Below are 26,612 nucleotides of genomic sequence, written 5' to 3'. Positions count from 1 at the left end.
TTGAGTAGGGAGCTGAAGAGTAGTACAGTGCTGGGATATACTCGAAAGGTACAAACAACAAAATCTCATGGATTAGCAAAACACTGAAGTCTTTGGTTTTAGTAATTAGTGGTGATGCTAATTTTTGAGATGATAGAGATGGGAAAGAAAAGAATTTTGCTGTTTCCTTTTTAGGTTTATGTTGATGAAAAATAACAAGCAAGGCAAGATCTAGAGAGAGATTTGACATACGTCAGCTAAGCAGGTGATACATTTAAATCCTCAACTGGGGAATCTTAGGGGGGAAATCGCCTGAAATACAGATTTTAGGATGAAGTCCTGATCTTTTGTTTTCAGCCTTTTGCACATACTGAAATTGAAACTGAGGAAAACTAACAAAAGATGAAGTGAGTTAATACTTGTGTTAAGAAAAGCAGAAGTGCATGGTGTCACTAAAGCCAAGAAAAGAGTGTTCGGAGGAAATTGGCCTGTTAGGCTGCTAAAAGGAAAAAGACCCTTGAATTTTCAACATTATTACCATTGGTGTCCTTGCTGGAGTTTCTATTAGAAAGGTGAAGACAGAAATCTGTTTGGAATGGGTTACTAAAGGATGAGGTGAGAATGTAACATTAGGAGTTTAGCTTAACAGGAGAGTAGAGAGGAGAGGCCTTAAAGAGCTGGGGAAGTCAGGTCTGAGGGAGCTTTGAGAAGAAGTGGCAGATAATGGAGGGAATTGTATGTTGGTGGGTAGATGAGTTTGAGTATACTAGAGAGTAATCCGATTTTTTTTTTCCCTCCAACAAGATTGTTAGGGAAGTCTTTGAAAAAGGAGAGGGGTAGGGGTGGTATGCATAACAAAGTGGGAAGATTAATTTTGACTAGAAACAGAGACGCTCAGGATGATGTTTAGTTTCAGTTGGGGTTTTTGGTGTGCAGACCATTTAACAGTGATTGAAGTGATCAGAGTGTTGATGTTGGGATGAAGCCAGCTGTTGGGTTTGCTAAAGAAAGTGAACATAATTTAGGGTAAAGGGGAATCTGGGAACAATGAAATATTTGGGGGAAAGGTATAATTTTTGTTGATAAGAATCAAGGAGATTATCATAAGAATAAGGGTTTGAAGCAGGGTGGTGATGATGTATATTTTTAATCCCAGCCCTTGGGAGGCAGAGGCAGGTGGGTCTGAGTTCGAGGCCAGCCTGGTCTAAAGAGTGAGTTCCAGGATAGCCAGGGCCATTATACAGAGAAATCTTTTTTTCCCGGAAAACAAAGAAACAACAAAACAGTAGAAGAATGAGGGTTTGCAGTTTATTAATATTTGCCAGGAACACAGTCCTGTCTATTTGCTTTTTGTGAGGATTAAAAAAATGTACGGATGGTGCAGGAGAGAGATCCCAGTGGCTAAGTTACTTTTGCTGAGGACCTGGGTTTGAATCCCAGCACCTGTGTGGTGGCTCATAACTATCCAGTTCTAAAGGATCTGGTGCCCTTTTCTGACCTCTGCGGGCACAAGACATGTACTTGGTGCACATGCAGCCATGTAAGCAAAACGCTCACACATACAAACTTTTAAAACCTTTCTTTTGTACAAAAAGATGATGGAAGTAAGCTATATACAGTTTCATCTAACTGGATCAGTGGTTCTCAACCTTCCTGATGCTGTGACCCTGTAATACAGTTTCTCATGTTGTGATGACTCCCCCAACCAAGTTATTTTCGCTGCTACTTCATAACTGTAATTTTGCTACTGTTACGAATCTTAATGTAAATATCTGATATGTCATCCCAGTGTTGGACCCCCAAAGAGGTTGCAACCCACAGTTGAGAACCGCTGTACAAGATGGTTGCTGATGCTGGCCAATATCGCTCTCTGTTATTGGTAGTCCTGGAGATTGACCACAGGGCTTCTCCCGTGCTAGGCAAGTGGTGTGCCACAGAGCTACATCCATCCCCAGCCCTCTTTTGCCCTTTAGGTTGACACAAGCTCTCACTAAGTGGATCAGGGTGGTTTTGAACTTAACCCTCCAGCCTCAGCTTCCTGAGTAGGTAGGATTACCAGCCCTAGCTTCTTTGTTTTTTCTTTCTTTTCCTTTTTCAAAAAAATTAATACATTTTTTTTTTGTTGTTGTTGTTGTTGTTCTGCTTGCATGTGTGTGTGTTTACCACATGTGTGCCTGGTGCCCATGGAGACTAGAAGAGTACATGGGATCTCCTGGACTTGGAGTTACAGATAGTTATGAGCTGCCATGTGGGTACTTGGAATTAAGACCATGTCCTTTGGAAAACCGCTGAGACATCTGTCTAACAGGGTCCCCCCTCCCCCATTTAATCAAAGTACACTTTTATGTATGCTGTATGTGTCTTTTTCTCCCTTAATGTATGCACTTTCTTTGTTACATTAAGTAGTCCTTTTTTAAGGACTGTAGGAACTGAAGTTTAAACATGTTTTAGTATTTTCCCACTATACTGTACAATGCTGAATGGGCGTCTTTCGGAATTGAGTTTATTTCCCTAAGCTAAGCTTTTTTTTTTTTTTTTTTTCCCTAATGATTTATTTATTTGCATGGTGTTTGCCTACATGTATGTCTGTGTAAGGGTTTGGATTCCCTGGAACTGGAATCACAACCATGTGGACATTGGGAATTGAACCCCGGTCCTCTGGAAGAGCAGCCAATGCTCTTAACTGCTGAGTTATCTATCTCTCCAGTCCCTAAGCCAAGCTTTTTGAAAGGGGGATTGTAATATACTCAGCCATTAGTAAAATCATGAGGTAGCCTAGTTCATCAAATTCATACCAGTTCATATAGGGTGTGTGTGTGTGTGTGTGTGTGTGTGTGTGTGTGTGTGTGTGTGTGTGTATTTAAGACAGAATTTTCACTTCACAAAAGGTATGTGCCACCACTGCTCAGCAAGATAATGATTTCCTTTCCTTTTTCCTCTCCTCTCCTCTCCTCCCCCCCCCTCCCTCCTCTCTCTCTCTCCCTTTCTTTTTTCTGAGACAGGGTTTCTCTATGTAGCTTTGCGCCTTTCCTGGAACTCACTCTGTGTAGCCCAGGCTGGCCTTGAACTCACAGAGATCTGTCTGCCTCTGCCTCCCGAGTGCTGGGATTAAAGGCGTGCGCCACCACTGCCCAGCCTTGCTGACTCAAATTTATTTCTTCAAGTCTGAGAACAAGATGCCCCTCTCTGGTAAGGACCTCTTGGCCTATAGCTGTCCACCTTTAGGTTTGTTTGTCTTTGTTTGGAGAGGGAGAGCAAGCTCTTGGTTTCTCCTGTAAAGGTAATCCCCAGTATTGTCAAAAAGCCAGGGCTGTCACACACAGAGTATGTGTTGATTATTCTACATTTTTTTAAACTTAACAATTTATAAACCTTTAGGGATTGTCTTCGTCAGTGTTGTATTGCTGTGAACAAACAACACAGCCAGCAACTCTTAGGAAGGTTTGTTTTTGTGTTTTTCCCTAAGTGGTTAAGAGCACTTGTTGCTCTTTTAGAGGACCTGGATTCAGCCCTTAGCACCCACATGGTGGCTCACCACCATCTGTAACAATCTAGTGCCCTCTTTTGACCTCTTTGGGCATTAGGCAAGCACATGGTGCACAGACAAGCATGTTGCCAAAACACTCATACCCGTAAAATAAAATAAGTGGTGTAAGTGCTACTCTCCTATGGTATTACCGGAAGTAATTTCAAGTCTTCTTGACCTTTTTCTAATTGTGACCTCTTACCCAAGAAATGTTTATGCAGTTTTAAGTACATAAGTATATATAATAGGTATAATAATCAAACATTTAATGGTAATAAATACTAAACCGTTTTAGAAATGAGACCCTGACTAAAAAGAAAACCCACAGCCAAAACTGACCAACAAAACAAAACAAACAAAAGACCCCAAAACAAGAGTACCACTGTAGATGTAACCGTCTTGTTAAATAAGAAACAGAACAATTGCTGTTAAAAACCAAGAGGTCAGAGCAATAGCTGAGAGCCTTACCCTTCACTGCTTCTGCTGTCCTTCCTCTCCACAGGAGACCTACTTCTGTGTGTCCTGTCTTTTTTATAGGCTTTCTGTTCTGTTTTCTCATTGGTTGTAAACCCAGCCACATGACCTCCTTGTCACTGCCTGTTTGTACAGATCTCCAGGTCTTCTATGGTTGGTATTGAGGTTAAAGGCCTGTGTCTGCCATGCTGGCTGTGTTCTTGAACACACAGAGATCTACCTAGCTCTGCCTCCCAAGTGCTGGGATTAAAGGCATGCACCACTACCACCCAGCTTCTGCTCTGGCTTACTCTTCCCATTTTCTAGCCACCATTTTTGGCTTTGTTCTAGTGGCTGTCTGTTCTCTGACCCCAGATATGTTTATTTTGGGGGAACATACAATATTTCAGGGAACATAATACCCACCACATACCACAAAGCAGTAAAGTGTGGTAGCACACATAATTAGTCCCAGTATGGGAAGCAGAGGCAGGTGGGTCTGAGTTCAAGGCCAGCCTGGTCTATGGATACATTGAGGGCTACACAGAGAAGTCCTGCCTCGAAAAATAAAAGAACAATAACAAAAACCCCAACCAAACAAAACACCACCAAAGCATGTGCCCTCATGCTCTGCTTGAGCAGCAAGGACTTTTACCCATGACTGGTCTGGTTTTTACCCACACACCTTTGTTTTCTTGTTGAGGAGGTGGCCACAGCATCTTGCTTTACAGCCCTGGCTGTCCTTTTATTTCCAATGATGCCTCTATCTCTGCTTTGAGATTTTATGCTTATTTGATTAAGGGTTAGTCAGTGTTGAGTCTTTGCTGTGTGTCTGCAGATGTCAGAGGATAAAATTTTCTCTCATGCATTGTTTTGTCTCATTGTCATCTTTGGAGTTCCTTAGACTGTTCTTTTTGTTTGTCTTGTTTTGTTTTTGAGACAGGTTTTCTCTGTGTAACCCTGGCTTGCCTGGATCTCAGAGATCCACTTGCTTCTGGTTCCTAAGTACTGGGACCAAAGGCATGTGCCACCACGGCCCAGTGTTTATACCTACCATTCTTAAGTTCAGAGGTATGTAAGCTGTTGTCACACAGGAGCCTGCTGATGGCAAGGTGTTCTGGGATAGCTAGAACTGCTCTGTCATTCTATGGGTGGTCTTCAGTCTTTACTGAATCTGTGTACCTGGTGGTTACCTTTCCTAGTGTGGCTTTTGTTTTTCCCTCCTTAGGTAAGACTGCAAGGCTAGAACTGGCCGTAGTTGGATATTTTTCTTGCCTCTGGGCAGACTGTGGTGCAGTGTTTCTCTTGATGGTGGATCTTGTTTAAGGACAGAGTACTGTGGACTTACAACATAGCCACCTTTTTCTTCCCTGCTGGAGTTCTTTTCATAGTCATTTTGAGGACCAGTGTTTGAGGAAAAGACAGATAGCTTGGGAACTTCCTAGGAGGTTTTAATTGCTCATACTTCTGCTCACTTATGCCTTGTTGTGGTTTCCTTTTTTGTGGTGCTGAGGATTGAACCAGAGGGTTTTGTGCATATGTAGATCCCACTCCCATTTCTGTGCTTATGTCTTCTAGTGTGAGTAATGACTTCCAAACATTTTAGATCAGAAGACACAACACATGTTGAGTGTGAGTACATGCATGCACACAAATGGAACCCAGGGGACAATTCTAGGCGTCAGTCTTCAGGTTCTTATTTATTTCTTTTGGAGACAAGGTCTACCGTTGGATAAGAAGTTGGTAAGTGCCTAGGCTGGGTGGCCTGTGAACTTGAGGGATCTACTCATCCTGCCTCCCCGGTGTTGGGACTGGGACTGTCACCATGTCCATTGTGATCGTATTTGTTTGTTTGAAGTCCTGGAACTTCTAAGGGGAGCACTTTACAGACTGAACTGTCTCTTTATCTTCTCTCTTGGTTCACTTTTATTCCAGTGCCTCTGTTGGTTTATTCCTTTGAATTGTGTGATAATCCTTGAAGCTATCCTTCAGTTGTTGGATTTTGAGATTATTGTCTTTTTGTTATTATTCTTTCTGCTGTGATTTGCATAATTATTATAGCTTTTTAAAAAAATTGTAATGAATGATATTTTAGCTGTTTTAAAGGACCTGGAATGTTGGATTAAATGGGGCAGCTAGTTTTATAGTGTTGATATATTTCACCATATTTCTTGATTTTAAAAAATTTTAAATATTTTATATTTGGAGTGTTTGCTTGAATGTGTGTATGTATGTGTACCAATCCTCTGGAACTGGAGTTACAGATGGGTGTGAAAACCACCACCCTGTGAGTGCTAGGAACCGAACATGGAGAGTATCAAGTGTTTTAAATCTCTGAGCCATTTTGCCAGTCCCTTTTGTGTGTTTTTGTTTTGTTTTATTTTTTTAATTAATGTCTTAGTCCCTTAGTTTCATGTCAACTCTTCTTTGGGAATATTACATGCCTCATGCTTCAGAATTAAAAGATTTGTTTAGGGACTATAGGTGTACTTCTGGTAGAATTCCTGTTATCATGCCCAAGAACCCCTGTCATCATGTATCACGATCCCTAGCACCAAAAACCAACACACAAAAAAAATTTTTGATATAGAAATCTTGGCTTATTTCTAAGTCATTGAGATTTAATAAATGAGAGGTAAACAGTGTGTACTGTGGAATTGTGTATTACATTTTAAGAAAATGATGGTGAATGAAAAACCGAGGCCATGTCTGCTCTGTAGACATGATGGCCCTGGAAAGTTGTATAGGGAAGAGAAGGTGGGGAAGGGAAGCGAAGCCCAGCTCCTGGGAGGGAGAGGGTTAGGGTAGGGTGGGTGAGACTTGTTGGGAGGAGCCGCAGGTCCTGAGTGGGACTTGTCCCAGCTTTCATTGAAACTTAATAAATGGCAGCTGCTAAGCTTTAAAAAATAGCTTTATTTCATACAGCTTGTGGAGAATCAAATCCTTTCCTTTTTCTTGCCTCCGTTTGCTGGTGTGCTTTCTCTTCCTCTCAGACAGGTTCTCATTCGGTAGCTGAGGCTGGCACAGAATTCACTGTAGAGCCCAGGGTGGGTTCAGCTCACCTTTTTTTTTTTCTGGGTTTTTTTTTTTTTTTGGGGGGGGGGGGTTCGAGACAGGGTTTCCCTGTGTAGCTTTGTGCCTTTCCTGGATCTCACTCTGTAGCCCAGGCTGTGACCTTGAATTTACAGAGATCCGCCTGGCTCTGCCTCCCGAGTGCTGGGATTAAAGGCGTTCGCCACCACCGCCCGGCTTTTTTCAAGACAGGGTTTCTCTTTGTAACAGCCCTGGCTGCCTGGAACCCGTTTTGTAGACCATGCTGGGATTAAAGGCATTTGTCACCAACACTTGGTTTAAATTAATAATTTCTTTATACCAGGGCTGGAGGGAAGCAACTCAGATGTAGAATGTTACCGCTTGCTGGGTGGTGGTGGTGGTGGCGGCATCGGCGTCGGCGCACGCCTTTAATCCCAGCACTCGGGAGGCAGAGGCAGGCGGATCTCTGAGTTCGAGGCCAGCCTGGGCTACAGAGCGAGTTCCAGGAAAGGCGCAAAGCTACACAGAGAAACCTTGTCTTGAAAAACAAAATACATGCATACAAAAAAAGAATGTTACTGCCTTAGTTGGTGGCGTGCACCTTCGGAGAATGTTGCCTAAAAATAGGTGGACTTGAGTCTCATGAAATAGCCACCTTTATTCAGGACAGTTTATATTCTGAGGGTATTTGGAGGGTTATGCAGGGTCATTTTAGCAAAGTTCACATGAATTCAAGGTTTATGCACTCACTAGGACAACCCCTGCTTGTAACATCATGGGTAATCTGAAGCAAACCCACTCTTATTTACTATACCTGAGAGAGGCACAAAAGCACATTCCAAGAACAGCTCATATATTGGAGGAGTGGAGGTCTTTCTTAGAAACTCAGAATGCTCAAACAGCTTCATTCATAGACTTGTTTCTGAAGGAGTACTGGATACCATGCCCATATAGTAGTCTTGTCTTCCTCCCTCTCTCCCATCCTCCCTCTATTCATTCATTCGTTTGTTTATTTAATTTTTTTTTTTTTTTTTTAAGACAAGGTTTCTCTGTGTACTGTTGGCTGACCTGGAACTCACTTTGTAGACCAGGCTGGTCTTGAATTCAGAGATACATTAAAGGCAAGCACCACCTCTTTCGGCCTCTTGTTTTTATGTGTATACTGTTTTGCCTGTGGGTGTGTGTGTACCACCTGCACAGCTGGTGATTTAGGGTTCCTGGAACTTGAGTTAGAGACAGTTGAGAGACACCCTGTGGATGCTGGAAACTGTGTTCTTAACCACTGAGCTATCTCTCCAGCAGCATATCCCAACCCCCTTTAAAGATGGTCTGTTCATGCAGTTCATCTGGATGGGAATTTGATGTGTAGGTAGACCAGGCTGGCCCTGAACTTAAGGTGATCCTTATACTTCAGCATTCTTAATGTTTAGGATAATAAGTATGTACTACCATGTCAGCTTGATATTTGGCTTAAAATTTCACTTTAGAATAAATGTAAGCAAGGTGAATTTGAAAATTTTTACCTTTAAAAAATAAAGTAATTGGGCTAGAGAGATAGCTTAGTAGTTAATAGCACGTGCTCTTTCAATTCTCTGCACCTACATGATGTCTCACCCTGTAATTCTAGTTCCAGGGGATCCAGTGGCCTCTTTTGCCCTCCATGGGCACCAGACAAGCAAGTGATGCACAGGCTTTTATGTACTTATAATAACAAATACAGTATTTATGGGCTAGTGTTGTATCTCAGCTAGGCAGAGTGCTTACCCTAACATTTGCAAAGCCTTGTTTTGATCCTCAATACCACGTGTGCATAGTGGCACATAATCAGAACCCCAGCACTTAGGCTGAAGCAGAAAGATTGCCACAGGTTTGAGGTTGGCCTGGTCTGCATAGAGAGACTGAAAGAACAGTAGCAGCACACATTGATACTTGGACTCAGCATTGCTGTGTCAAGGATTGCTTTCTATACTATTTTCCCCTCATCCCTGAAAATGTATTAGACGTGTCTCAACCCTTTTTGGAGGTGAGGGAAGGGTAGTGTTAGCTTTAAGCTGCAGCCATGCTCTGTATACCTGTTCCCAGCCTAGAACTACATTGCATCTTGCACCATTTTTTACCATCTTAATTTTACATTTGTGTGCAGGTGCACATGTGGGTGCAGGAGATCAAAGGACAGCTTGTCTTGATGTGTGGGTTGTTGGTTCTCCTACCACTTGGGTTCTAGAAATTGTCACTTTTGGTGTCAGCTCCCTTTACTCATTGAACCATGTGACTGGCCATCTTTTCCTTTTTCCTCCAGTTTTCTTCTCGATTTCCTCCTTTTGAGACAAAGTCATGTAGTCTAAGCTGGCATCAGATTTGCTGGGTAGCTGAGGATGACCTTCAATTTTTGATTCTTCTCCTTCCACTTCCCTAGTTTTGGGGTCACAAATCCAGCCAGGATTTCATGCCTTCTAGGCACCCTTACCAACTGATTCTGCATTTTCTCGTTAGCAATAATGTTCACCTAGTTAGCTTCATACAGATTATCTTCAACGTTCTATGCTGCTTTGTTCTATTTTAATAATTATATTGCTTACTAGGAGCTGTGTCTTTTACTCATCTCCCCTACCTCCCCCTGCTTTTTGCTGTCCTAGGACTTGCTATGTAGCTTCAAACTCAAGAGGTGCCTGGCCATCTATTTTGTGCTTAAGCATTAGTAATGCTTTGTAGATCCAAAGGAGAATCAGGAAAACTGAGACTAGAACTCCTGCCTTGTGCTGAACTATTACAAGGTTATAGAAAAACAACTTTGCAGTTATCCTCACTAAAGTTGCAGTGCCCAAATACCACACTTCAGGGGTTTGTGTAAATACTGCAGCCTCTGGCTGATGTACTCTTCATGTGTAACATGTTATTTTTCATTTTTGGAAGTTATATTAGTCTGGTAGCAGAACTGAGAAGTGAGTTATAAAATAAGGTTTTGTAGCTGGGTGGTGGTGGTGGTGTACGCTTTTAATCCCAGCACTCAGAGGCAGAGGCAGGCGGATCTCTGAGTTCCAGGCCAGCCTGGTCTACAGAGCGAGTTCCAGGACAGCCAGGGCTGTTACACAGAGAAATCCAAACAAAAACCAAATAAAAAACAACAACAACAACAAACCCAAAACCAAAACAAGGCTTTGTAATCAAAGGTTTGTAGCTATTGTTAAGCAAGGGTAATGATGGAGTGTCTGTTTAGATAACTTACTCTGAGATAATGCTGGTGATGTCTTACCTCGAATGCCCAAAGATCCTGGGATTGATTCCCAGCACCACTACTATCCCCCCTTTTAAAAACAAAAACAACAAAAAAAGACATAAATTACAGAGATAGTAAAATTTATGTTATCAAAATGACTGTGAGACATAAATGCTCAGTAATACAATTGATATAGTTATGGGTTCAGTGACATACCCTGAACTACTAACACGAGTCAGGGACAGAGCAGGATTCAGCACATGTTTGAAGAGGCCATGCCTTTTCCAGGGCTGTTGTCCATGTTTCCTAATGTTCCTGAGTTACACACAGATTTTTAAGTTAGGATGTGGGGGTAGTGGGAGGTTTGGATTGTGAAATAATTAGATGTGTAAATCAAACTGTAAAGCTCTAAAGAATAATTAACTTGATAGAAAAATTGAGTTTTGAAAAATCCTAGTTTTTAACTTTCCATTTTCTTTTTAGTTATCTGAAGATAAAGACCCTACTCTACACCATGTAGAATGCCTCTTTATAATGGGATTCATCATGGTGGTGGTAGTTTCTTGAGCTGATTTAGTAAATTCTTCATACACTAATAGTCTTTTTTCTCTAGAGTGAAAAAAAGATTCCATTATTTTTCTCTCTGAATTATAATATGGGGGTGATGTAGACAGATAGAAGGACAGGTATAAAAATTAGTAATTATTTACTTAGTATTTTACTAACCAGAGAATTGGGATAGTTGTAAGAAAAGAAGTTTTCTAATTTATTATCTTCTCTTTCCCTTCCAAAAACTTGACTCTAACTAGATTCTTTAGTCCTGCAACATTTTATCATTGCTTACTTCCTTTTACACAGAAGAGGTTTGACTGTGCATGCCTTGTAGTGATTTTTGATGCACTGATGCTTTACAAGAGACTGTTTTGCTTAAACATCTTAGTGCGAGAAATGAAGTATGGAGTTAGTGCTTACGGTTGCTTGATTGTGTGGCAGAACTCGGTGCCTCCAGTTCTGACTCTTGTTCATAATGGACACAGTGTTCTTTACTTTACTAAAATACACATTTTTGCGCCCTCCCCCACAGTTAAAAAAGAGTTCTTATTTCCTAGGATACAGGAAGACACTTCTCGTGTATATTTATCATTAATAATCTTTGAACAAAATATTTTGAAAAAAATGAGATACTGTCATCTTAGATAGACAGTTATGAAAGAAACCATTACCAATTAGAATGCTTTTAGAATGCATAAAAGTCATGGTTTTTCATCCTGTGCCTTTGTTAAAATACTTTGAGTGAGGAACACTTAAAACCTGGATTTTGAGGTATATGCTATTTCTATGCTAAAAATATTTATTAGACAGACAGTAAAACTGGTTGGTTTCTGTTAGAGGTGAAAAGAAGACACTAAAGACCTTAAACAGCAATCATTCCTGCTGCCCATCCATTCAGAAGGTGCTTACAAAAACCAAGCTTGCTGTTGACTCTTTTGTGAAGCTTGCTTTCATACATGTAGGCCTGTTACTTACATAAAAGTATGGAATTCAAATGAAAAAAACCTATACATTAGGTCTTTAGTTTTAAATTAAGAAAACTGGTAAATTAAGAGTGTTCAGTATGCAGAGCAATAAAATAACAAGAAAAGCATAAGGTGGTAAATAAAGAGAGCTAATTTGCAGGCAGGTAAATCCTTTAGAAAAGAATGCTAATGTAAATCACATTGGGTGTGGTTCTGAATTATTTAAAGTTACCATGGCTCTTGGACGGTGTGTCACAAGGTTATGAAAAATACTTTGAGAATCATTAAGTGCAAGTAGGTTTAGATAAGGTAAAAAGTAGGTTTGTTTTAGTTAGAAGATAGTTGTCATTGAAGAAAATGAAGCAGAAAAATGAGGCATTAGAATGAGGCAGAAAAATAAATTGAAGGCATTAGCAGATTCTAGTAATGAATTTTGGCTTTTACCATGGAAAAGAATGCTGTGCCTAGAGTGTTTATCATTGCGGTGGGTGGTATAGTAATTTAACCAGTTAATCAGATATCTAAGAGTTGTTATGATTAATTCAAAGGAGAGCTAAATGGCTTTTACTGAACCATCTGTTTTCTTGGGATTGAGCAGAGACTGTGTAGAGACAAAGTATCTTAGCAGTCCACTACAGATGAATAGCACCCACTGAATTGGCCAACAGAGTGATCTGTCTGTAAGATAATTCTTACAAGGTCAGCAAGCATTTGTGCTCTTGTTCAAACTGGTACTGGTTTATTAAAAATATCGAAGTTAAAATGTGTTGATTAAAAAATTTTTTTAGGTTTTAGAAGAGCTTTGACTTGTTTTACTAAAGTAGATAAACATGAAAAATGGGTTTTTAACATAGGTAATATTTTAAATTAGACTTTCTTTTTGCTGGTATAACTAACATTTATTTTCTGTTTATTTTTAAGACGAGCAAAAATCAAATTAAAGTAGATCTTGTAGATGAGAATTTTACAGAATTAAGAGGAGAAATAGCAGGACCTCCAGACACACCATATGAAGGCAAGTACTTTTTTCTGTATCAAAATATTGTGCGTATTAGACCTTGTCTGAAAGATTGAGTCAGAGTAATCTTGAACATCTATCTATAAAACTCATGTTTGGCTTAGGATATACTACAGTTTATAAGATGATAAATTTTGACACCTAACTGGACTGTTTTTTGTTGTGTTTTTTTTTAACTGAGTTTTAACGGATTTTTAAAAAAATTTCTCAAATACATTTTGTAGAGCCAGGTTACAGGTTGCATAGGCTAAAATTTAACATTCCATATGTCTTATTCTGCTATGCTTCTTTCTTTATCTTAGTCTCAATTCTGTTGTTTTTAAAGTAGCCACACATTTTATAGCATAACAGGATTAAATATAGAATGTTAAGCCTTGAACTTAGATATACTCAGATACCCTTGATATGATTAATAACAGACCTTGTCTTAACATTTTGACTAATAAGATGTTGGTTTTGCTTTTAAAGCTCTCCTTTCCTATCATTTCATATTTCATTTGGTCACGTAATGATACAGATTTTCAGATACTTAATTTTCTTTATTTAAAACCACTTCAGTGATTATTTTAAAACATACAAAAAAGAAAATAGCTTTGCTGATTTCCATATTCATAATTATGACTTTAGCTCTTTACTTTAGAACCTGGAATTAAGTATATGATAAGGGAAGAACCTATAGTATTTGGATTTCTTAGACAAATCTTCATTAGCATGTATTGTTGCAAGTTGGGTCATGTAGGAGAACCATGGCTTTTGGCATAATAACTATTCAAATATTTGTTTAATAGAAAGCATATGGCCTTATGTGGTAGCTCTTCCTTGTAAGAGCACTACATGCATTTTCTCATTCAGTTTTCACCTAATCATACAAGGTAAGTACACTAATCCCTGTTTAATAGACAATTTGAGTTTAGAGATAAGTCATTTGTCTAAGGTCAAACATCTTAAGTGGAACAGTTGGGATTTAGCTTGCCTTTGACTTCAAAGCCTATGCTTTTAAATAACTTTCTGCTTTTGAGGAGATCATGATTCCCCAAGTATTAGAAGTGGTGCTGATGGCTTCCTTAAATGTAGTGCTCTTAGTAATCTGCAGTGAAGTTCAGAAGAACTCAATATTGTTGGCCAAGTTTGTTTTCATTCATGATGCTAGAGCATCATTAGAGTGTCACTAGCAAGTCTTTCTTGTTGTAGTTTGAGCTAGCCTCAAACTCGAAGCAGTCCTCCTGCTTCCGTTCTCTAAGTTCCTAAGGATTATAGGTGTGAGCTACCCTTGCCTGACTTTCCTATCTCTTTCCCCCTATTCTCTCCTGTCCTCAGATTTTTTTGAGACAGGTTCTCTTGGACCTAAGCTGTCCTCAGACTGGGAGCTGTGCTTGAGGCTGGTGCTGGGCTCCCAGGCACAACCCATATGCCTGGGACACCAATTTTGAAGTGTAAAAATTTTATATTACTAAGTATTCCATACCTACTAATATGTCTGGCTTGTTATACACCCCTCCTCTCCCAACAGGGTCTCACTGTGTAGCCCTGGCTGTCCTGGAAACTCACTATGTAGACCAGGCTGGAGTTGAATTCACAGAGATGTGCCTGCCTCTGCCTCCCAAAGTGCTGGGAATAAAGGCACGGTCCACCACACCTGGCTCATTTAGTTCTTTTGACATCCATTAGAAGATTTTAATTATCTTATAAAAATCAAATGTCATAGTAGCAAATATTGTTTTGCTCTTCTAGCTTCTTTAATGGCAGGTATTGTAATTATGTTTTTGTTTTTCTCTTTTATTATTTCTTTGCGGTATTAAGGATCAAATTCAAGGCCTTTGTATGTTCCCAAGAAGTTATAAACTGGTCTATGTCCCTAACCTCATGACTGTTCCTGAAGTGCTTTTTGAGATTGTTCAGATATTTTTAAAATGCAAGAAATAGTATTATTATTCTAGAGCTCTCCAGCAAACTTATAATACCCGGGGACCTCTTTGGCTCAGTGGGTAGAATGAATGTGTGTTACCTTATTAGCCATGCGTGTTTCCTAAGTGAGTGAGCTTGGAAAAAGTGGATAATACGTATTTTTTCTTAACTAAGATAAAACAGTCCAAATTTGCTAAAACAAGTTATTTGTTTCTTTCTGTAGCTGCTTCAAAATAAGACAGTATTTTTATTAGTTCTCTTATGATTTGGGGGCAAGTGCCTGAAGAGTAGATTATTTTAAGATCTTTTTATCATAAAACTGTTGAAGCAATATTTGAAGAAAAGTACCAGTTAAGTCAAACTTTTCCTTCTGCATATGAGCACAGGTGAAAATTGCTTTACCGTGGAAGGAAGGCAGGCTTGCTGTTTTGTTTTTGAGGGTATGAGTTGTTTGTTTTTCCCTTCTGATGCTTTCTTTTGGAGCTGAGATAGGCATTCTGGGCTTAGAATTCAGGGCCTTGTGCTTGCTGGAGAAGCTCTAACTGAGCTGTGGCTCCTCTGCCTGCTTTTGTTTGTGGTCTAATTTAAAGTAAAAGTTTACCTGTAAATATTCATCTGTATTATTAAAAAGATTATCAAGGAGAATAAACATGGAAAATTTACCATATTGCATTTCACTTACTCAGGTTTCTTAACTTCCTTTTCCTAAATAACTTTGTGGTAAAGAACTAATTTAGTTCTTTTTGTCTGAAAGTTCTTTCAGATTTGTGACTTTAAATGGCCGTTCAGTAATTCTCTTCCACTTCCTCTCTTCTCTTTGGAGGAAGTTGAAGTTCACGGTTGTCTCTCTGGATACAGTGGGCTCATGCTTGCATCCCTAGCATTGAGGAGGCTGAGGATTGCCCCGAATTCAGGGCTACCCTAGGATACCTAAGTTCTGGAAATGACTAGGCTACAGAGGATGTGCTTCAGCCCCACTCCCACCCGACAAGATAGAAGAAAACGTTGCTAAATGTTTAATAATTGGGAGCTGTTAAAGTTGTGTGTGGTGGTATGTCTGTACTTAGATATTTAGGTGATCAAGAGGGAGAGTTACTGGAGCCGAAGAGTTCAAGGCTAGCCTAGGTAACATAGCAAGACCTGGTTTCTAAAATAAAGTAGCGTAAAACATAAATGGAATAAAAGCTATTCCTCAAGAAGTAAATATATTTATTGAAGGTCGTTGTGTATTGTGCTTATAAAAATGCCTTAGATATTCAGTGATGGGGCCACTTGTATGACTGGGCCCTTGAGCTTAATACCCAGCGTCAATTAACTGCTTTGATGGGCTGAGATGTTTGCACAGGTGAGATAACTTAATGATTAATATCCATTGTCCAAGCGGAAATTATTTTATGTCATGACTGATGCTACAGTGATTTTTCTGTGAAAGTTGTTGTCTAATACCAGACAAACCAGTGTAACATGGAGTAGAAATGAGATTTGGAGAACTCCACAGTCTAACAGTATTTACATAGTATCTCTGGGCTCTTCAACTACTCTGGAAAATCATGTTAGGCCTTTAAGAAGGAAGAGCTTTGTGACAGAAAGGTGAAGTTTAGTCAGAAGAAGAGAGGCTCTGCAGGGAAAGGAGAGGCCTGTGTGGGGAGCACTGTGTGTGCGCGCGCACATGCGCTGGAGCCACTTCCTCGTGAGTATAGGCTGTGGTTTTAATCTCACTGTAGTAAGCGACTGGAAAGGAGAACCTGAGTCTGTATATTATTCAAGCCAATTGCATTATACCTGTATTTGGAATTATATTTATAACCCTTAATATAAAGGGTCATCTCCATAGTTACAAAATTCTTTTCAGTGCCTTTCTCTTACCTGTCTTTCTGTCTTCTGTTGTGACTGGTTTTGTTTGTATTTCACTTTCACCATATGTTCTTGATTCAGATTTCTTGTTCGGTTCACATATCATTTAATAGAGGGACCATACCAAAGGAATTTAAGATAAAAAAAATTGGAATCAGAAAGCTTTTGTAGATCCAGAATAATGTTGCATTTCTGTAATCCCAGTACTTGGAGAGCTGAGGCAGGAGAATTGCAGGTCTAAGGCCAGCCTGGGCTAGATAGTGAGACCTTGGGATTTGCATGAGAGGAGAGGTGGGTGTTGCTTACAGAACCTAGTATTGTGAAATGCTCTTTATTTTTTTCTGAGATTCACATGCATACATTCATAACAGTGGAGAAAGGTAGATTGATAGAACCCCTGATGTACTGACAACAGTTCCCTACTTAACATTTATCAAGAGCTGATTGGTTGATGATAATAATGCCTTCTTTTAGTTTTCTGAGGCAAGGTTTTTCTGTGTAGCTCTGGCTGTTCTGGAACTCCCTTTGTAGATCAGGCTGGCTTCGAACTTACTGAGATCTGCCTGCCTTTGCCTCCGATTGCTGGGATTAAAGGCGTGCGCCACCACTGCCTGGCCGACTAGCATACTTCTTATTATGCATTATTTTTCATATGAATATGAAGGAATAATAGTGTAGTGAAATCTCTAAGTTTTAAGTTACATGGCTAGTTTTTTTAATCTAGTTCATACGTTGATTATTAATAGAAAAATCCCTTTGTTTCATGTGTATTTCAGAAGCACAGTTTTATTTCCTGTTTTTAATAGCAAATCTTTCATGTTAGTGGGTCATGAAATCTAAAACTGGGAGGTTAATTAGAGGTAGAATTTTGGGGTAAAGGAGAGGTGTTTTTAAGGCAGGCTGGCCTTGAATGCTCTGCTCTGTAGGTTAGCAGGGTTTGAATCAGGAGATCTTCTAGTCTCCCCATACCAAGTACTAGCATTGTAGGAATGTGCTACCACACCCAGTTTAGAGGGGTATTCTTAGTCAGTCCCACCTATTGCAAAACTCTCCTTCATTGATTAGGAACATGGAGCCATGGTTCATTTTGAACACTTCATTTGTGAGAACCCAGCTATGTTTGTCTTTTTTTTTTCTTTTTTTAAGAGTTTTTCAAAATGCCTGTTTAGCTTCTGGTCAAGGTAACTTTAAAACCAAACAGAATGTTGCTTTCTGTTTATATAAATTATCGCCAATTAGTACTTTGTAAAATCTTGGAAGAGGATAGTGTTGAGCCTGTTTATTGTTTTGTTTTGCGATTTTTTTCCCTTTTTCTTTTATTAAGAAAAATTTTTTATTCAGTTTACATACCAATCAGAGATCCCTCTCTTCCCTGTTTTGTTCTTTTAAGCAAAATGTTGATATATAAGATAGGGACACAAGTTGATTCTTTTAATTTTATTGAGACAGGTCTTATGTAGCCCAAGCTAGTCTTGAATTTTCTATGAAGCCAAGGTTGGCCTTGGGTTTCTGGTTCTTCTTTTCTTTTGCTCTCCTTTCCTTTCCTTTCTTTTCCTTTCCTTTCCTTTCCCTTCTCTTTTCTCTTTTTTTCTTCCTTCCCTCCCTCCCTTTCTCTCTTTTTCCTTCCTGAGACAGGGTTTCTCTGTGTACCCCTGACTGTCCTGGAACTCACTCTGTAGACCAGGCTGGCCTCGAACTCAGAGGTCCCCCTGCCTCTGCCTCACTAGTACTGGGATTAAAAGGAGTGTACCACCACTGTCCAGTGGTTCTCTTCTTTATATACTATCCAAGTGTTGGGGTTACAGGTCTGTCACACCTTGCCCCACTTAGGGGCATAAATGGAAAGGTCGAGACTCTGGAGAGAACTAGTTCAGAGAATTTTCCTTTTGTTAATGACATATCTATGTCGTTTGTCTCTACTGTGTGTCCTGTAATTCCTTGCCTCTCTCCTTTTTTTAAACCTTCTGTTTCCTGTTAGTATCTCTTACCAGGTGGACTAGAGAAAATAAGACCTCTGAACCTTATGCTACTAATTAATAATAAAATATTTGACCTTGGTTTGTCTGTAGAGTTAATGTATTTTTGTATCTCTAGTTCTGTTACTGCTAATTAATATAATTACATACAGTGAAAGTTTTCTATGCTTTATTCTTATAAAATTATAACTTTGATTATTTTATTTTGGAATTCTAATTTTCTCAACACTCAATACAAAATAGATATTTTGAAATAGTCTTTCAGTGTATTTGGTTTCACATATTTGAGTCAATCAGCATTCTCAATTTTGTTTTTTCCTGTTTTTTTAGGTGGAAGATATCAACTAGAGATAAAAATACCAGAAACATATCCATTTAATCCCCCTAAGGTATTGTAAGCCTGCTTTTGTGCATGGAGTTTTAAAATATTTTGTATTTTTGACTCACCTTATTAATATATGAATATCAATGTATTTCAGTTACAGCATTCTGAGTTAATGTGACTAAATTTAATAAACAAGATTTCACGCACTGGTCAATGGTTTGCTTCTGAAGTTAGAATGAAAAGCAGAGTTTACTAAAGGTAGCCATTGATGACTGTATATTGAAGTAAAATTTGTATTTCATAAGGGCTCAAATACTAGCTTCAGATAAATATATTACTGATTTAGAGAGAGCTTCTTACTTGCTTTAAATAAATGTTGTTTAAAGAAGTATATTACACTCATTTAGAAATTAATTGAGGATCAGGGATTAGCTAGCTCATTGGTAGAGCACTTTCCTTGCATGTGCTAGGCCTTGGGTTCTATTTGAATTACTGCCAAAAAGAAAAACCCCAAACAAACTACAACAAACAACAAACTAAAAAAATGCGTAAAGTGTGCAAGGAATTTATCAGGAAGATTTCCACTCTTTTATGGAGCTCACGTTGTAGAAGGGAAAAGGCATTATTTTAACCGTGATGAGTGTTGAGAAAGAATGGTGTTACTCCAGGACTGTATGGAACAAGGAAACTAGCCTAAACTTTAGAGTTTTGAGTAAGTCGGTTTCTTTACACCTTTACGTTGATAGCCATTGTTTAGGCATTTAGTTTTATTACTTTATTATGTGATCAGCTGTCTACCTTTGTCATCCTACCCATTCATTGTTCAGTAAATGTTCCTTTTTTTCCCCCTCTTTCAAGACAGGGTTTCTCTGTGTAGTGTTTGTTGCAGTCCCGGATCTCTCTCTGTAGACCAGGCTGGCCTCGAACTCCCAGAGATCCACCTGGCTCTGCCTCCCGAGTGCTGGGATCAAAGGTGTGCACCACCACCGCCCAGCTCAGTTCCTAAAGAAGAGTGCTGCTACCTTTTTTTTGTTGTTGCTAACAGTGTCTGAACTCCTTGTCCTGGCACTCACAGCTCCCGCAACTGGATCTCACTTTCTTGTCCATTTTAGTCTCCCTCCTGTGATCCACCCTGGGGCTCGATCCCAGCCTGGATCATTGGATGTTTGGAGAGAGGTGCTTCCTCCTGCACTTGAGTCTTTATCTGTATCATTTGAAACTAGTTCTCTTTGAGCTGTGGGTAGAGTGATAGATGTTTGTAAACTGTGCCCGACAAATACTTCTTTTTTAGCTTTCATTTAAAGAAAAGTTTTAGATTTATCTGCTTTTATTTATTTGGGCAGGATCTTACCATGTAGACCAGGCTGACCTCGAAATCAGAGATCTGCCTCCAAGTGCTGGGTTAATAATTTAATAGATTATGTATTTTTAATTTTTAATTGTATATCTCTGTGTGCATATGGAAGAGCAGACCCCTAAGAGTCCAGAGAGAACTTCCTTGAGCCCCTGGAGCTAGCGTTAAAGGTGGTTAGGAGCCACCTAGTGATGCTGGCAACAAAACATGGCTTCTTTACAAGAGGAGCGGATATTCTTGGATTTTTTTTTTTTTTTTTTTAAATATGTCTTGAGTGTTTGTCCTGCATATATTTCTGTGCACTCTGTGATGCAGTGACCACAGAAGGCCAGAAGAGGGCCTTCCCTGGTACTGGAGTTACAGATAATTGTAAGCTGCCATGTGGTTGCTGGGAATGAAACCTGGATTCATAGAAAGAACAGCCAGTGCTCCTAATCTCCAGACCATCTTGATAGACCTCCATTAAACATTTTTAACCTCTGAGCCAACTCTACACCCCTTCCTTCCTCTCCCACCCTCACCACCCCCATTTTGAGACAGTATGTCACTGTGCAACTCTGACTGTCTGGAACTCCCTATGTATACCATGCTGGCCTCAGGAACTTCCCAGAAGTCTAACTGCCTCTGGCTCCCAAATGATGGATTTGAAGGCTTTCCTTTTTTTGGCCTGTATTTTTTGTTCTTAAAGGTATTTATGTGTGTACACGTGAATGTGAATATGCTAAGTGTGTATGGGTGCCCATGAGACTAGAAGTAGCCCTTATAGTTGGAATCTGGATACAAGTAGTTCTGAGACATTGTAAGCTGCCATTTGTAGGTGCTGAGAACTGAACCTGGGTCCTGGAAGAGCAAGAAATGCTCTTAAGTAAAGAGTTGTTCCCCATCTCATTAGTATTTTATAAAATTTATATAATGCTGACATAATAGAGTACCAATTCATGTATTGAACATGTGTCTTTCAGTGGCATTATTACTTCTGTATTTTATCTATAACTTTTAATAGTGTAATGTCCTTGATTAGCATATCATAGCAGCTGAAATGTTCTGGAATACATCACTTAACCTATTGGTTGTTTCTATTTAAGAGTGGATAGGAAAAAGGCGCAAAGCTACACAGAGAAACCCTGTCTCGAAAAACCAAAAAGTGGATAGGAACCTGTAACCTCAACCCCTGGAGATGGCAGTTGGAGGACTGAGTTTGAGGCCCTCTGGCGCTGTACTAGAAACCTCGAGAAAACAAACCAAAAAGATCACAGCATCAAAATATAAACAAACAAAAATTAATATGGTAGTGAAAATTGCAGGTTGAATATTTTTCGTTCATTGTTTTCTGTTGTTGTGGATTGAACCTATAGCCTTGTGCACATTAGACTTGACTTCTTGGCTTCACCTGCAGTGTTCCAGAATGAGTTTGGAGCTCTGTTGCTTATGTACATCTATTTTAAGATATGCCTGACTTTTTTGATTTTTTGAGATGGTTTCTCTGTGCAGCTTTGGAGCCTTTCCTGGATCTCACTCTGTAGACCAGGCTGGCCTTGAACTCACAAAAATCCTCCTGCCTCTGCCTCCCGAGTGCTGGAATTAAAGGTGTGCGCCACCACCGCCCGGCGATATACCTGACTTTGAGAGGGAAGAGAGTTTGCTATTCTTTTTGTAATTGTAAAATAAAATTTACCGATTTAACCCTTTAATTGAAACAGAGTAACTGTCTATGTACTGAAGATAACCTTGATGATCCTCTTGCATTTACCTCCTGAGTGCTGGGATTTCAGGCAGGGCTTTCTACATTCTAGGTGAGCATTCTAGAGCTACGTCCCTAGTCCCCTCAGCCATTTCTAGATGTATTTTTCAGCAGTATGTATTGACATTTGTATAACCATAAATGTCTACTCCAGAGTTTCTTCATCTTCCTAAAGTGAAATTTGTGTTCATTAAACAGTAATTCTCTAGTGCCCTACTTCCAGCTTTTATAAACCACTCTTGAAATTCCAGCTGAGGGGAGGCAGAGACAGGTGAATCTCTGTGAGTTCCAGGCTAACCTGGTCTACATAGCAAGTTCCAGGTCAGCTAGAGCTACAAATAGAAGAGACCCTATCTAAATAAAATACCACTCTCCCCACTTCCCCCCAAAAGCAAAGAAAAACCATTGTTCTATTTTTTCCCGGTGTCTGTGAATTTGGCTGTTCTATGTTCATTGTATATGACAAATCACACAGTATTTGCCCTTTGGTGTCTGCACTTAGCATTTTGTTGCCTCAATTCATCCATGTTGTAACATGTTGAAATTTCTTCCCTTTTTAATGTTGAGTGTTTCATTCATTGTATGCACACATTCCACTTTGTTTATCCATTCACACGAGTGGGCTTTCAATAAATTTATTTGCTTATTTACTGTGTATGCACACACACTCACACTGTACATGCAAGTGGTCCAATGTGCACACACTGATGTTTGTTAAAGGACAAACTGAGAGTTGTTTCTCCTGTTACTAGTTGGGGCCCAGGGATCAAACTCAAGTTGTAAGACTTGGTTTGTAACAACTGCCTTTGTTCTCTGAGCCATCTGGTCAGTCCATGGGTATTTCGATTGTTTTGAGACAGTGTCCCTCTATGTAGCCTTGACTGGCCTGGAACTCATAGAGATCTGCCTGCCTCTCTGTCCTGAATTCTTAGAATAAGATATATGATATTATATGCCCAGTGTTGCCTGTGCTGGTCTGTGCCTGTCTTGAACTCCTAGACTCAAGCAACACTGTATTTTTCATTCCAAATGGAAATGAAAAGAAAGGAAGAAACAGACTTTATAGCCATTGCATTTTCAGTATTAGATAACAATAGTGACAGCTGTCATCTGTGCTTTGAATTTTCTGTAATGGCCTTTAGCTCTAAAAGGTGACAGAACTTGGTCTAAGGGTTGATGAGCATCCAGGTTCTTGAGGATTGGGTAGTCTGTGTGTTAGGTTATTAGACTGATTATCCTTCTGCGAGCCTGAAGGAGTAAGAACCAAGTGTATTACCCACCCTCTGTGTGTGAGTGAGTGAGGCCTTCACGTTTGTGCGTCAGTTACTTTTTCTCACTGGCTCATGTTCTCAGCCCTTGGCTTTCATTTTTTCTTTTCTATTTTTGTTATGTTCAGGTTGAACATGGGGCCTTGTGCCTACTAGGCAATTGCTTTGGCCCAGGGTTTCTTCTTGAGGTAGTAAAAGTAATTTAGAGCTGGGTGGTGGTGGTGCCTGCCTTTAATCCCAGCACTCGGGAGGCAGAGACCGGCAGATCTGTGACTTCAAGGCCATCCTGGTCTAGAAAGTGAATTCCAGGACAGGCTCCAAAGCTACAGAAACCCTGTCTCGAACCTCCCCTCCCCCGCCAAAAGGTAATTTAGAATTAGATGCTGATGGGCTGGGTATATAGCTGTTTAAGCCCTGAGTTAGAATGGCCAACTCACTACTGGACTAGCCAGTATAGCTCTTTAATAAATGAAATAAGTAGTAATTGCTTTAGATTATTTTTATTTTATGTGTATGGTTTTGTCTGCATATATGTATGTCCACCACATACATGCAGTGCCCTTGGAAGTCAGAAGAGTGTCTAGTATACCCTGGAATTGAAGTTAGAAATAGTTGTAGGGGGACTGGGGAGATGGTGTCAAGAGCACTGGCTGCTCATTGAGAGGATCTGGGTTTGAGTCCCAGACCCATGTAATGGCTCGTAGCCATCTGCAGCTCCAGTTTCATGGTGTCCAGTGCCTCTTTTGGTCTTCTTGGACACCAGGCACATACGTAGTGCACAGACATAAATGCATGGAAACATCCTTATACACTAAAATAAAACAGTAAAGATCTGAGCCTTTGGTTTTCTTTAAATGCAGTTTATTTTTTAAAAAGAAACAAACGTCTGGGTGCTTGGAATTGAACCCCCAGTCCTCTGGGAGAATGACCAGTTCTATTAACCACTGAGTCATTTCTCCAGCTCTGAAACTGAATATTAAATAACAATGCTAATCTTTTTTAAAAAATTAAAAATAAATGTTATTTTATGTGCATTGGTGTCCCACCTGTTTGTGTGTCTGTGAGGGTGTCCAATTCCTTGGAACTGGAGTTCCAGACAGTTGTGAGCTGCCATAGAGGTGCTGGGACTTGAAGCTGGGTCCTCTGGAAGAGCAGCCAGTACTCTTAACTACTGAGTCATCTAACAGCAGGTCTGCCTGTTTTCAATAATAGAGTATTTTCTTTCCTCTTAGTGAAGTATTTTCTATTCTGGAGTAAGTACAGTCTTCTTACGTTGTTGTTTTCATTGAAGTTAGTGATGGACTTGTGGACTTGTGTCTGACATGAAGCTGTAATATTAATGAATTAAAGAGTGAGGGAGATGGAGACTGTACATTGTAGGAAGAGAGAATAATACTGATAGTCGTTGCTTGTATAGCTAATTAAGCAGTGTCTCTTCTGATCTGTAATAATTTTTTCTCTGTGTATACAATATTCAGATTTTTTTTTTAAAACAGGATTTTTCTGTGTAGCTTTGCAGTCTGTCCTGGAACTCACTCTGTAGACCCGGCTGGCCTCGAACTCACAGAGCTCCACCTGCCTCTGCCTCCCAAGTGTTGAAATTAAAGGCATGCACCACCACTGCCCAGCAAGCTTTGAATTTCTTACATGGTGCTAATGCATGAAAATAAAGAGACTTGAATTGTTTTTATTAGTGTATATAGTACCAGAGTACTATAAATCACTTAAATGTTTGTAATTGACGTGGAATGTGACTCAAAAAGAACATTGTACCATTGCACTGTTCTCTAAAATAGCATTATTGTACAGTTATGCTGTGGTGTGCATGTGGACAGCTTCTAGGTGGGGATTTGAATTCATGCTGGTAGGCCCCATAGCACAAGTTTTGCTTGCTTGCTTGCTTGAGAGTCCTACAGGCTGTGCATTGTGTTGTATTCCAGCTTTTCTGGGTCCAAGACAGGTGGGTCTCTGTGAGTTCCAGGCTAGCCATGGCTGCATAGTGAGACTCTGTATCCCAAGGGGGTGGTGTTGGGGGGTCTGTCCAATTGTGTTGGCCAAGTGACTTCACAGAGAGGCCTTTCACTGCCTCCCAAGTACCAAGTCTGACTGACTGGCTCATCAAGATCTTACAGTTACTGAGCCATCTCAGCCACTCTTAGTTTGCTTACTTGCCTGTTTTGTTTTGTTAATTTGTTTCCTTGTTTATTTTGAGACATAGTTTTACTCTGTATCTCTGGCTGCCCTGAAACTGGGTGTGTGCACCTGGCTTGCCAGTCTTCTCAGCAGTCCGCCTGCCTCTGCCTCCCAAGTGGGATTCAAAGCTTGTACCGACATCTGCTACCGATTTGATTTTACACTCAGTCCAGGCAGGTCTAGAACTCTACACAGATACTGTGACTAGCCCTAGGGTCCTCTCCTCCTCCCTCCCAGTTGCTGGGATGTGAGGTGTGCCACCCACGTGGCTCTAACTTCTAATTTCTTAACTTCATCCCTGCCAGTTTTTTTTTTTTTTTTTTTTTTTTTGAGCTGAGGATCGAACCCAGGGCCTTGTGCTTGCTAGGCAAACACTCTACCACTGAGCTGAATCCCCAACCCTATTTTTTTTTTTTTTTTTAAAGTTTTAGATTTCTGTAAACTTAGTTCAGGAATTAAAGAAATGGAAGAAACATTGGTATATATATATATAGTGGATAGTAGGTGGGTTTAGAACAGTGGTGTGGAAAGCATGTGGTTGCTTAGGGATAACATAAGGCTCAGGAAAGGCAGAGCAAGAAAGAAGGTTAAAAACAATAAAGAAAAATTGGGGATGGAATGCTGGTGTAGACAAACATGTCTTACTAGTCTGTCACTGCTGAGTGGGTAACTGAGTGTGTTCTTGAAGAAAGATTGTCTTTAAACAGGAAATTTCACATCAGAATAAGAATTGATTTAACAGTTTCCTTGCTCCATTTAATTCCTTGTTCTTTACATATATATCTTCAATAATATGTATGGGTAGGGCTGGAGAGATGGCTCAGAGGTTAAGAGCACTGACTGCTCTTCCAGAGGTCCTGAGTTCAATTCTCAGCAACCACATGGTGGCTCACAACCATCTGTAATGAGATCTGGTGCCCTCTTCTGGCCTGCAGGCATACGTGCAGACAGAACACTGTATATGTAATAAATAAGTAAATCTTTAAAAAAAAAAAAAGAATTAGTTGCTATAAGTATAAAAAAAAAGTGTGAGTTTCTCTTTAAAAACAAGATATAGTGTTTTGCAGTATAGCTCACTGGTAGAGTTCTTTCCTCTATATTCCCTGGGTCTCCTAGGCACACTATGGCTCCCCACTCCCTGCAAGAACAAGATGAATTAGTATGTCCTCAGATCACTTGCCTAAATACTCTTTCTGGCATCTTTAGTAGTAATTTGAAATTCTATTTTACAAAAGCTAGCCATGTTAGTGCAG

At 39.8% G+C, this 26,612-nt stretch overlaps 1 protein-coding gene across 1 annotated transcript in view; it reads left to right on the top strand.

Moving 5' to 3' along the window:
- The window catches only part of Ube2k (ubiquitin conjugating enzyme E2 K), a 57,670-nt gene that overhangs the window by 15,110 nt on the left and 15,948 nt on the right, over positions 1-26,612 (top strand). The window contains exons 2-3 of the mRNA XM_036200412.1: positions 12,647-12,740; positions 18,809-18,867. Of these exons, the coding sequence (XP_036056305.1) occupies positions 12,647-12,740; positions 18,809-18,867 (153 nt within the window). The remainder of the gene's footprint in view (positions 1-12,646; positions 12,741-18,808; positions 18,868-26,612) is intronic.

This window comes from Onychomys torridus, chromosome 10 (assembly GCF_903995425.1).
Source record: "Onychomys torridus chromosome 10, mOncTor1.1, whole genome shotgun sequence".
In the NCBI taxonomy this organism is placed as follows: Eukaryota; Metazoa; Chordata; class Mammalia; order Rodentia; family Cricetidae; genus Onychomys; species Onychomys torridus.
This window is presented reverse-complemented; position numbering and strand designations above follow the sequence as displayed.